We start from the raw sequence: 12252 nt of genomic DNA, 5'->3' as shown, positions 1-12252 counted from the left end.
GTCTCATGCCTGTGTCTCCTGTTGCGATCGCTCCTCCGCCTTCATTCACGATCTTGAGTTCCTTGAAGTGTTAGCTGTTTCGCGTGATGTGGTAGCGTCCTCCTGATGCTGTTATCATGGGACTTTCACCGCAGTCACCGTCAAAACCATCTTTGAGAACGAGTTGTCCGATTTCCTCAGCTGCCGCTGCCACGCCACCACTGTATCTCCTTGCTTTAGTTGCCCTGGAGTAGCGTGTCTCCTTGCATCTGCATATGTCTTCATTTTCACCTTTGCCTCTTGATCTTTGGTGGCAATGCTGCTTTGCTCTGGCTTTGCTGCTGCTTCCAGCTGTGGTAGCCTCGTCCTGCTTGATCTGCCCAGCACTAGCTGGGCGGGACACCCTCCTGTGGAGCTGTGAGGGGTGTTTCGATAGTCTCTTAGTACTTGGCACAGAGCCTGCCCTATTGAGATCTGCGCCAGGTTTGCTCTTTGGACAGCCTTCTTTATGTTCCCCATGAATCTTTCCACCATGCCATTTGCTAGTGGCCACAGGGGCGTTATTTTTCTGTGATGGATCCCTGGATAGTCCATACATTATCTGAATTCTTCCCCTGAGAATGCTGGACCATTGTATGTCTTTAGTGTTTGCGGCGAGCCCCACGCCGCAAAGACGTCGTCCATAGTTGGCAGCCTTGCACTTTCTGATGTTGACGATACTTGTCGCACAATGGGAAACCTGGAGAATTAATCATTTATCACAAGCAGGTAGTTTCCCATTTCCAGGGCCCGTAGAAGTCTGCTGCCAGTTCGGTCCACACTGCCCGCGGGAGCTCTGACATTTGTAGTGGTTCCGGTTTTGCTGGCTGCCCCATCACTTGGCAGATGTGGCAGTTTGTGACTGTGGCCTCCACCATGTTGTCCAACCCCGGGAACCACACTTTCTCCCGTAGCAGTTTCTTTGTCGCTACCTTGCCTCTATGTGATTTGTGCGCCAAGTTCACAGTCTGTCTCCGCAGAGCTCTTGGTATCACTATTCTTGTTCCTCTCATTATTATTCAATTTTTGGTCTCTGATAGCTCTTCATGAATCTTTTTGAATGCCAGCATTTCCTCTTTGATCACTCCGTTTTCCATGATGCTGTTGTTGTTGACATGCCTCCATCTCTATGTCTTGTTACTGCTTTGACCGCCTGCATTGTGGTGTCCCTCTCTGTTTCTAGCTCCAACTCTGCCATCGTTATTGATGCTGGAGTATTTTGTTTTAGTACAAAGTTCAGGTACTCCTCCGCTATTGATGTTGCCTCAGGTGTCGGTGGCAAAGGGTGCAGCGACATGTAGTCTGCCGGGTTGTGCTCTTTCCCTGGTTTGTGCACGATCTTGAAGTTGAAGTCCATCAGCCGTATGGCCCATCTCTCTATTCTAGGCAGTATTTTTTCGCGTTAGGATTTCCATAGATCGTTACTAGGGCCTGATGATCCGTTATGATGGTGAATGGTTTCTTATATATGAACATGTGATAGTGCTCACATGCCCATACTACTGCAAGACTTTCTTTCTTCGGCTGTGAGTATGCCCTCTCAACATCGAACAGGCTTTTGCTTGCGTATGCCACTATATTTCTTGGGGACTCTTTACCTGGCCTATGCTGTGCCAAGATCGCTCCTAACCCCACCGGGTTGGCATCCACAGTCAATTCTGTGCATAGCAGAGGATCGAAGTACGCAAGGTGGTCTACCGCCATCACTGCGTGTCTGATGGCCTCAAACGCTTTGTTGCAGTCTTCTGTCCACTTGAATGTCTGGCCCTGTTTAGTCAGTTCTCTCAGCGGGGTGCTTACCGTGGCAAAGTCTTTTATGTATCTCGCGCAGTAGCTGGCAAGCCCAAGGAACGACCTCACTTCTACAACCTCGCTCTGATGTTTTGCTTTTTGTAGCGTCTCCACTTTGCTGCGTTCTGGTCGCATCCCTTTTTTGGAAAAGATGTGTCCGAAGAACACCAGTTTGTCTCTCCCTATTTCGCACTTGTCTTCATTCAGCGTTAGACCTGCTTGTTCCAGCTGGGAGCATACGTCCCGCAATGCTTTGTCATGCTCATCATCTGATCGACCAAATAACAGAATGTCATCACTGTAGTTGAGGCTGTTCTATACCGGCTTTATCACTTGCCGTATTGTCTCTTGAAATATTTCTGCTGCCGATGAGATGCCAAAACTTAGTAGTTTGTAGCTAAATAGACCCATGTGCATGGAGAATGTTGTGATATATCTTGACTGAGGGTCAAGCTCTAACTGATGATATCCTTTGCACAGGTCCAGCTTTGAGAATCGGCATGTACCTGTTAGGCAGCTGATCATGTCGTTGAGGTGTGGTCCAGGGTGTCTTTCATGTTCAATTGCTGTGTTTGGTTTCCTCATGTCGACACAGATGCGCATTTTGGATGTGTTTTTCTTTGGCACTGCCACTATTGGCGACACCCATTGTGTCAGTCCCTCTGCCGGCTCTATGATGTCCTAGCTTAGCAATGCTTGTATTTCCTCCTCCACTTGCAGCTGCAAGTGTATTGGCACTTGCCTGTGATGTTGAGCCACTGGTTTTACTGCTTCATTGATGTGCAGTGTTATTTGCTGTCCTTTTAGCTTCCCTAATCCATGTAGAATTCCTGGATAATCTCGCAGGATGTTCTTCTTCTCTGACATGTGGTATGTCATTGCTAGGAGGCCCATTACCTGCGCTGTGACGTTACTCAGTAGGCATGGTGCTGGAATGTCACCCTTTAGTACATGTATCTCTTCCTTGCTTGTTTGGTCTTTGTATATCAGTGTCTCTGTGTGTTTTCCCATGTTGAACACTGTTTTTCTTGATCCCCACATGAATCCATCAACTCTAGATGGCACTAGCGCTGGCTTTATTTTCATTCTGTCATATTCGGATACACACATGATGCTGCATATAGCGCCGCTGTCTAGCACAAAGCGTGTTTAGTGTTACCCCACATCTATGGTCACGGTCTCATTCTTTTTCTTCTTCTGCAGACACAGCATCAGACATCAAGTATAGCCGTTCCATGTTCTCTTGCACCGCTTCTCCCTCAGATTCAGCTGATGAGCTGCGGTTTGTCGTTTCCATGTGCCTGGCATATCTGTTCGTCATCAATCACAGTCTTACCGGTCTTCCTCTCTCACTTCTGAATTGTGTGCCCAAACATGCGCTTACGAAGGGATTGCTCCTGTTGCATTTTCTACATGTCTGACCCATTGCCGGGCACGCCCCATTGTGTGGGAATTCAACTCTGCATCTGTAACATGTTTTTTTTAGGTCTCGCGACCTATCGATGTGCGCAAGCGCATCGAGCGGAGCGGGAATTCAAGTGGCGAAAACATCGTGAAACCAAAGGGCTTTCAGCCCCGCGGTTTTCATGCAGTTCCCGTGTACATGCACGCGCATCGCATGCAAGCCCAGACTCTCCCGCCCCCATCCGGCATCAGGCTTCTCCTCCCCTAGCAGCACTCCTCCCACACCAGCAACTCCCCCCTCCCACACCAGCACCTCCAGCACCTCCCCTCTCTCTCCCCGCAAACACAGCCTTGCCCTCTCCCACACCAGCACCTCCCCCCTCCCACACCAGCACCTCCCCTCTCTCTCCACACAATCACAGCCTTTCCCTAGCAGCACTCCTCCCACACCAGCACCTCCCCCCTCCCACAACGCAATCACAGCCTTGTTTCTTGTTGTTTCCTTGTCAGTTGCTCATTGTTCTCCTTCTTCCAGGTGTTCGTGCGGCTGCTTCCGACCAGGCGGTTTTCTTGTTCCATTCGCCTCTCCTTACCCAGCTCCATCTGCTTTGCTTGCGACGTCACCCTCGCTACTGCCCTGGCCATCGCTAGAATTTTCTCCAGCAAGGTCGGTTCTTTCAGAATTTGTGTGCGAAATTCCATTGACTGGCATCCCTCAATGATGCGCATGCAAATCACTTGTTCGCAGTGTGTGAGCAGTTTCCGCAGTCTTGTCGCAAAGTTATCAAGGGATTCATCTTCTATGCTGAAATGCAATTGCGAAGGTGAATCTCTCAAAGTCAATGTTTCGTTGTGGATCAAATTTGTCTCAGAGGCACTTTATTAGCCCTTTATATGTTGTTATTTGGTCCTCCGGGAATGTAACTAGTAGGTCATCTACTTCGTCACCTACAAGGTTTAAAAACAGATCCAGCTGCTTGGCGTCTGATACATCCGTGGCGTGCATGTATCGTTCAAACTTGCTAACCCATCGCTCCCATCTGATGCCTACTTGTGGTTCAGATAGGTTGAATGGAAGTGGTCTGCGATATTGGGCGCTCTGCTTGTCACTCACTTGTTCAGTAATTTTTGGGTTTGCAGTGCCTCTTTCTTTTCTTCTCTGTTTTCTTCCCTTTGTTTGTCTATATTTTCTTTTCTTTGTTCATCTTCTTTTGTCTAAATTGGCTCTATTTCCACTTTTCCTGTGCTTTCACTTTCTTCTTTGAACTTTATTTCTGCTGTTTCTTTATTTTCTGTGATTTGTCACATTGAATTATTGTTAGCTCACTTTATCTCTTCTTTGGGTCTTATTAGTTTCTTTAGGTTCTGTGTTTTGTCACTTTTTAATTATTGTCAGCTCACTTTGGCCCTTATTGCACTTCTTCGGCCCTTATTGCTCCTTTTTACACCCTTTTTCTTGTATTTTCTCTTTTTCCTGACTTAAAAATGGCCGCCGGGCCTCTCCCGCTTCCGATTGGCTGAAAACGCCTGTTCCTAAAATGGCCGCCCGTCTCGCGAAATCGTGGGACCTTTTCAGTTCCCGCATGACCTCAAAATGGCCGCCTGGTCTTTCACGACTCTGATTGGCCTCTTTGCCTGATTTCAAGATGGCTGCTGTTGCTTTCACGAGATCTTGCGCGTGATTTCTTTAAAGTCTCTTGCGCGCTCTCGCTTGTTACTTGGGACGTCTGGGGCTTCTTTTCGGCTTTCTGATGTGGCAGGACGATTTCTTCCTTTCCTCACTCGCTGGTCCTGTTGCGGCCGGGGTGGGCTCCCGTGCCTTAATTCCGCTCAGTCACTCGGACAAGGGTGGGCTCCTGGCTCCGTATTTCTTTACTGCTGGACACTGGACACACGCGCGATCCTGCTCCACAGACCTTTGTCACCAGTTGTCGAGTCTTTAGTATAGAAGCACAACAGGAGTCATCAGTTTCAGTCAGGTACCTTTATTGATCTTTGATACAGCTCACGATCTTGCGTCCTGCCTCCTGCCCAGTTCCTGACTAACTGCCGTCCCCCACTCCCTTGACCAGAAGTGGTGTCCGGTTCCTTGCCCCCCTCCCACCAGTCGGGGTCCAGGGTCCTAGAGCCCTGTGCCCAGGTCACGACAGGCAGGTTAGAGTTTACCCATTTACCCCTGACAACATTATTTTTCAATCCAGAGATTTCTCCTGGGATGCCGACGACAACAGAGCACTTTCAGACTTGTTCAAAGGAGGCACATTATGAGTGCTAAATAAAATACGGTGTTGGGTCCTTAGAACAAGGTATGGTTGGAGACGCAATCATAGGAAAACAGAAAAAATACCTCTCCACTTTTGTTCGACATAGTTTTAGGAAAAGTAGAACAACTTTATTTAGTTGCTCAAAAGTAAACAATTTTATGACCATTAATTATGTTTTATGATTCAAACCAAATCAAATAAAGTAATTTACCACATTAATTATATATCATTGTTTATAATAGACTTCCAGATGAAAATCTTAGGAGTGCAACAGAAGGACAAGTTAGGAAATCCTATGTGTTTTCTTGATATCTGAATGTACACTAAATGGTGGAAACCGTCACCAGTGAAAAGGAATTGCATGTGATTGTGGAAGTTATTCTAGAATCTGGTAAAAGAAAACCTGAAAAAAAGCACTGATATTATGAAGTGTCGAATGTGGAAACAGAAATAGCAATAGCAAACCTACAGCCCTTAGCAAGCCATGGGCCAATTCTGGTTTCATTATATAGACCCACTGGATTGCACAGGGATTGGAATTATCTATACCACTCATACCTGGGAAAACATTAAAAAGAAAATAGAAAAAAAAGAAACACCTCCCTAGATAGATAATTCCAATCCCTGTGCAAACCCATATTTGCTCGGCAATCAAGTGATACAGATTGCAACGCACCCGAAAATTATTTTTAAATTCCAACAGGAGTAACGGACGGGAGTAGGGCCTGGTAATTACCAGACATGGATATTTTGGTGCAGCAAGCTTTAAAATATTCTATCGTGTGACGGGGACTGAACTCTTCTGCCAAGTGTGTGATGACTCTATAATCCCTCAGGCAATTGGAGGGGGTAATATACACCTCATTCAGGAGACACACCTAAGGAGTGAGGATTACTATGGAGGTGAAGATCTAGATTGTTTCCTGCAAATTATTTTAAGTCTGCAATACGACACTAGCGGGGGTAGGCATGGCGTTTTCTGAACATTTGATCTGCTCGCTGTCCAGCTCATACACCATTAGGGAAGGCGCGTGGCTCCTCTTGACTCATAAACTAAAAGAAAATAGGTCGCCATGGCTGAAGTTCATACCCCAAGGACTGGACAGGAATACTTATTAAAGTCCTCTATCCAGGTGCTACCTTCCCTGGCCTCCTGGCCCTGGGTGGTGGGTCAGATTGGAACTTGGGACAAAACACAGATTACGAGTGATGATGGCTTTGCCTATCGGAGGGGTGGGGGGCTGCAATAGCACTCAGAGGAGGGACTGTTGAACCCCTGGAGATTCCATAACACAGACCAGGTTGATTTCTCCCATTATTCGGCTGCCACATTTTAGCAGCATCTGGCATTTTCAAAGCCAGTAGTGGTGACTGCAGGGCATTGGCAAAGCAATACTGTCTGCTTTTGGCAATGCTTGATGTATTTTGTAATCTACAGCAGTTATAACTTTAATGTGTTTGTTTTGTCTTTCTTTAAATAAACATATGAAAAAAAAATGTGTACAGCTTGCTGTGGCATATTTTGCCGTTTTGAAGCACTGTAAGTAACACATTTCTATTATTTGACGAAATGATACCCGTGTTACCTATCAAAGAAGGATGAAATCCTGAGATATCCCTGCAGGGAATCAAACTAGTGTCACAACAGTTACACATGGATCCCTGTAGATGGCACTAATCAGTCACATGTAACCATCTACATACACATGAATGTCAAGTAAATTAATAGAATTATGTTTTTCCTTCAGCGTTTTGCATCTCATGAGTTCACATGGAAGGGCAAGCCTGTTCCTACTTGGCCTCTAAACATTTGAATGTCCTACCATTTTCTCAGCACTCTATTGCTGATCACTTCACAATTTATTGTCAACTTAAAACGTTCCTGCTCCAATTAGACATCCTTTCACTCGTTGACACTTTGTGTCACCAGATGCCTCGGTGCCAGAATATCCTATGTGGTACCAGCACACTTTAAAATAAATAATATCGCATGCACATTTTCACTTTTTCAGAGTGTTTCTGTCTTAAGACTTTTCGAGTCTTAGGGGTGATTAAGAGGTTTGCAGATAGGGCTCGCTGTTGCAAAAGTGATGAAGTACCTTGTGTGCCAAACTCACAGCCCGCCGCCACATTTAGAGACGGTTGAACAGTCAGCTTTCCAGAGGAGCCTCTGTCCATAAACGGAAAGCTACCGCCGATGGCCTGGCACAGTAGGGTCCGCTGAAGAAAAGCCCTCACACTGCCCTCCCTCTCTGCTAAGGTTGATGGTTTTTTTTTTTACCTTCGCCGCCACGAAAAACCTCACGGTGAGGGAATGAAAAAAAAATATTGACCCTACCCCACAGCCTGGAAGAAAACACCAAGGGTGTTGGGGTCATTAGCGGGGGTGGACGGGTGTTTGCACAGCAAAAAATGTTAAAGATTTCGTGGACGACTGTGAAAATTAATGGTGACCATCCACCAAATATTTTGTACCCTGAAGGGAATCGCCGTGACAGCCGTTTCTTTCAACGTACAGAGATAACGGTTGGGCTGGTGGTCATCTCTAAATAGGATGAACTACCGTCTGCCAGGGTGGTGGATGTTAAGTCCTCTGTCACCCTGAAGGACAGTATTCCAGCTGCCTCCTTAGTTACCTTGTGATGGCAGCTTGCAGGTATTCTGTTATAGAGGCAGTGCTGCTGCATACCCATGCTGTTCACTTGGCATGATAGCAGAGCAGATTCCATCGCTGCTAATGTCACACCGGCCAACAGGCCCACATCAGTTAATCAGGATAAGGCAGAGCGAGCCAGCCGGGCTCTAGGTTCCTTTGAAGCATTAAGAAACACTGGTTTTCCAGTTATGAATTGGTTTTAGGTGGACCAGGGAGCTTCCTTGAGGAGAGGATGGGGTTTGGTGATACTGCCCTATCCATCACCCCTACAGCTAGGCCTGGCGGCACTGGAAGCGTGCTCCTACTGGACCTGATTGCGGTGAAATGTGGTATGTTCTGCTCTATCCTCAGCCTTCTAACAACCTACAGCATCTTCTCTACTGCTGCCTCTTGTTGCTGTGAAACATGGCAAGCGTGGCATTGCAACGCGGACAGCTACCCAGCTTTGAGCTCCCCAGTCTCAGTTTCTGAGTCAGTGTCTGCAGCACGTTTCCTTAGGCTTCAGTCGTCTGTCCAACTAAGTCCAAATGCAGAGCTCTGATTTGCGCTACCTTGGTGAAATCTCAGAATCTCTGAAGTTGATTTTTATATCATGCTTAATGCCTGTATTTCTTGTTCAAGTTTCAGCTACAACCCTTCCTCATTGGCTCTATGGCGTCATATGTCAGATGTGGAAGTTACACTAACTAGATCCTCCTCTTTTTTGCAGGCCATAATGCCATCTTTAAAGCCGTTTGCTCCCACCTCGGCTACTGCTATGCTGTTTATCTGAGTATCAATAAATATATGATGCATCGTCTGCAGATTTTATAAAGGCAAGCCACATGATTTATTACTTTCAGGCTACCCAATTCTGCCATAATTCATTTCAAAATACTCTCTATCGTCCATCATACCATCTATGAAAAGGTGCCTGAGTTTCTTACTACCCACATATATAGTTATATTCGCTATAGACCTTTTTGTCCCACAGACTTATAGCTGTTGAAAATTCTCTGCTTTAATAAGTCTCACACTCGTGGTAGATCTTTCTCCGTTTTGAGTCCTTCGCTTTAAAATTCGAACCCCATTGCTCTCCATGAAACATTTTCTCACTTTCTGTTCTGGAAGAATCACACGTTTCTATTCAATTAGTACTACAGTTTAGTCTTTTGGATTATCTTCTTAACGCCAAGCGACCCACTGGATGAGTTTGGGCTATATAAACCATCTATAACATACATCACCCATGCTGTATCACAATTTTGGGCAAAACCTCACGGACAAGAAAGTAGGTGAGGGCAACCAATAAGGCAATAATAGAACCCCGGTCACACTACAGATTTGGGCACTGGTGGTGCCAGAACCATAAACTGACAACTTAATTTCAGAAGTGTGTAACTCTTTGGTCTACCCACCCATAATGTTCCTCAAAATTTTCTATATGTAAAAATATACACACACAATAAAACACATACATAAGTAGACCGTTGAATACAATGGTAGATGAATGTAGATCAAACAAAACAACCTACCTTTAGGAGGCTCATACCATGCTCACTTGCAGACCCAACAAAATGTTCATCATCATCAAAATGGATATCACCCAAAAACCAGGCATGAGCGAACTGTTGTCCAACCCCATCGAAGGCCTGGGAGCAGCCTAAGTGTTTCCCTGTAAGACAATGCAGAAACAGTGGAGAAGCTTAGCACTCTGGTTCATCTGCCTTGGTGATACTCAGCCATAGTGTGAGTGTAATACGGTCTGGGTGCACAAGCGACTTGTAACAATAGCACCATGAATTGGGTTAGGCTCTTTAAGGCCATCTCAGAAACATGCGACCATGCCTTTATCACTGTAGGCTGCAGACGTCAGTTTTAAAGCAGGACAATAGTAAGCAGCAGAAGTGATAGCCACCAGCAAGTGTTCGGAACCGCTCGACAAACAGTGGATGTGAGACATCTGCCTAGATTGAGGAGAAGCAAAATCTCAAGTTTTTGTTGAATGCCCAAAAATGCTTGTACCTGCCCTGTAGGCTGTACCTACTTTTAACACAGCAAAACAATGTTCCTACCATTTATGGTCACCAGGTATTTTTTATGGGATTGGGTTTTTAAACATCGAGCACTTTCGACACAACACAAAATTGCACAGAAATATACATATGTGCCCTTTTTTCCATTCACAGGAAAAGAGTGAGGGTCTACTCTCTAGAAGTCTGAGGGAAGGGTATAGAGCTGTGCAAGAGAAGCAGAGTCTGAAAGTGGCAGGAGTGACTGGTGCTAGCTTGGGATTGGTTCATAGTCAGAGGTCAGGTAACCTCTTCTTCTGGATTCCAATAAGGGTACCATCCTAACCTCCACTCTTTGAACGGCTGCCTTTTTCCAACTACTAAGTTGACCCCTAAGCAAGATAACAAAGCAAACACCTATACTTTGGGCCTGTATACTCATGTACCGCAGGACCGTCCATTCCCTTGACTCTAACATGGCATGATGCTGTTTGTTTGGGTTTGTTTGTACATGTGTGCTGGCCCGTGCCCATTTAGTCTCTGCTTTTGTCCTTACACATAGATTTTTGCTACTCCCTCTTTAGATTGTACATTTGTGTCCTACATTGGCCTCTCTGATTATGCCCACCACACTTCAGTCTGTGTTCCAACCACCTACACTTGAGTCAGTGCAATGCCCCTGGATTTTAATCTGTGCTTCAGATTCCTACAGCCAAGGCTGTGCTTCCACCCTTACCTTTTATTTCCTGCATTTGCTCTCCTATTCATTACCTGTCCCGAAGCCCACTTTGATGTCAATGTCCTCAGACGTTGTGTCCTCCTTGAAATGCAGCGGAATGACCTCACTCCACATGCGGAATGCCATGTTCAGAATGCTCCGCTGCTGCTCGACGCTCAGCTGCATGCTATAACCTTCTCCTATGAGGCGCCAGCTCAGAGTGTGTTTGGAGAACCCCAAAGAGTTGATTTCATTTGGAGCACCAATGCTGTCCCGCTTGCTGCGGTGAAGATCCAGCAAGTGGGACAGGAAGCGCCTCCTCCGCGGATTGCTGCCAGGTGTATTAGATCCATGTGTGGTTTGATTGATGGTGGAATCGTCTCTGACACTGACCATCTCTGTCTCGTTGGAACTCAATGTACTGTTTTTCTTGCTCCATTCGGCTTTGTGGTCAGGAACTCCACACCTTGGCTTATTCATGGCCTGTTTCGTTGGTTCATCCACGATCCCTGTGGCCTGAAGGCCATTGTCTTCTTGGAAATGTTTTAAGGATTCAGAAAAGGTTGAATTGTTCTTTGCCTGCGTTTGGAGTGTGTCCTTCCCACTCTCTGGAGATCCATCTTCTGTGATTAACTGAGATACGTCGCTTGGGGCGCGGTCTTCAACTGTTGCGAGTGAGGGACTTTCAGATCCTTCCTCATCCCAGACCACAGGTGCAATCCAGCCATAGCGAGACAGGTATTCCTGTTAGAAATATTAAATCCAGTGAGTAAAGAGGGAGAGAAAACCAGGAGAGAGAGAAATAGAGAGAGAGAAAGTGAAAAGGCAAGACATTTGTGAGAGAGAGGGGGGGGAGAAAACACAGAGAAAGAAAAAGAGAGTGAGCGACAGTGAAATAGACAATAGGTAAAGAGAGAAGGAAGACAATAACGTGGGGTCGTGGAGAGTAGTGAAAGAGACAGAAAATATTTTACTAGTTGAAAGAAGATGCCAGTAGAAAGAGCAAGAGACAGAAGGAACGAACCAATATAGAACGTGAAAGATATACATAAATGTAGATGGGGAGTAGAGCTCAGACAGAAGTGCAGGGAATAGAAAAACAATGTATTAAAAGGGTTTAAGTGATTGAGTGCAACGCTCAATTCAATTCATGGTTGTATGTCCCAACCGAATAAAGCTTATTTTGAATTGAATTTGAATTGAGCGCAACGCTCCATTAACAATCACAACTTGTCGATTTCATGCTTTCACCATTTTTGGCTAGGCTGTGAGGATTGACAAGAAAATGGCACTTTTTAATCAAAGACCCACAGAGCAGAAAGTGCCTGCTGATCGCCAACCCTAGTGGTTGAGCTCCTTTACCACTCGTGTGCTGGTCCCCATAATACTATGACCCTCTAAACTGGAAAA

General features: G+C 45.8%; 1 protein-coding gene across 1 annotated transcript in view; it reads right to left on the bottom strand.

Moving 5' to 3' along the window:
- LOC147702547 (matrix metalloproteinase-21-like) overlaps positions 1-12252 on the bottom strand; it is a 183383-nt gene that overhangs the window by 105440 nt on the left and 65691 nt on the right. Inside the window, exons 3-4 of the mRNA XM_086931212.1 lie at positions 10896-11586; positions 9648-9787 (exon numbers count right to left, since the gene is read on the bottom strand). Coding sequence (XP_086787338.1) covers positions 9648-9787; positions 10896-11586 — 831 coding nt within the window. The remainder of the gene's footprint in view (positions 1-9647; positions 9788-10895; positions 11587-12252) is intronic.

Source organism: Lissotriton vulgaris, chromosome 7 (assembly GCF_964263255.1).
Source record: "Lissotriton vulgaris chromosome 7, aLisVul1.2, whole genome shotgun sequence".
Classification (NCBI taxonomy): Eukaryota; Metazoa; Chordata; class Amphibia; order Caudata; family Salamandridae; genus Lissotriton; species Lissotriton vulgaris.
The sequence above is the reverse complement of the archived record's forward strand: the minus strand, read 5'-3'. Positions and strand labels throughout refer to the sequence as shown.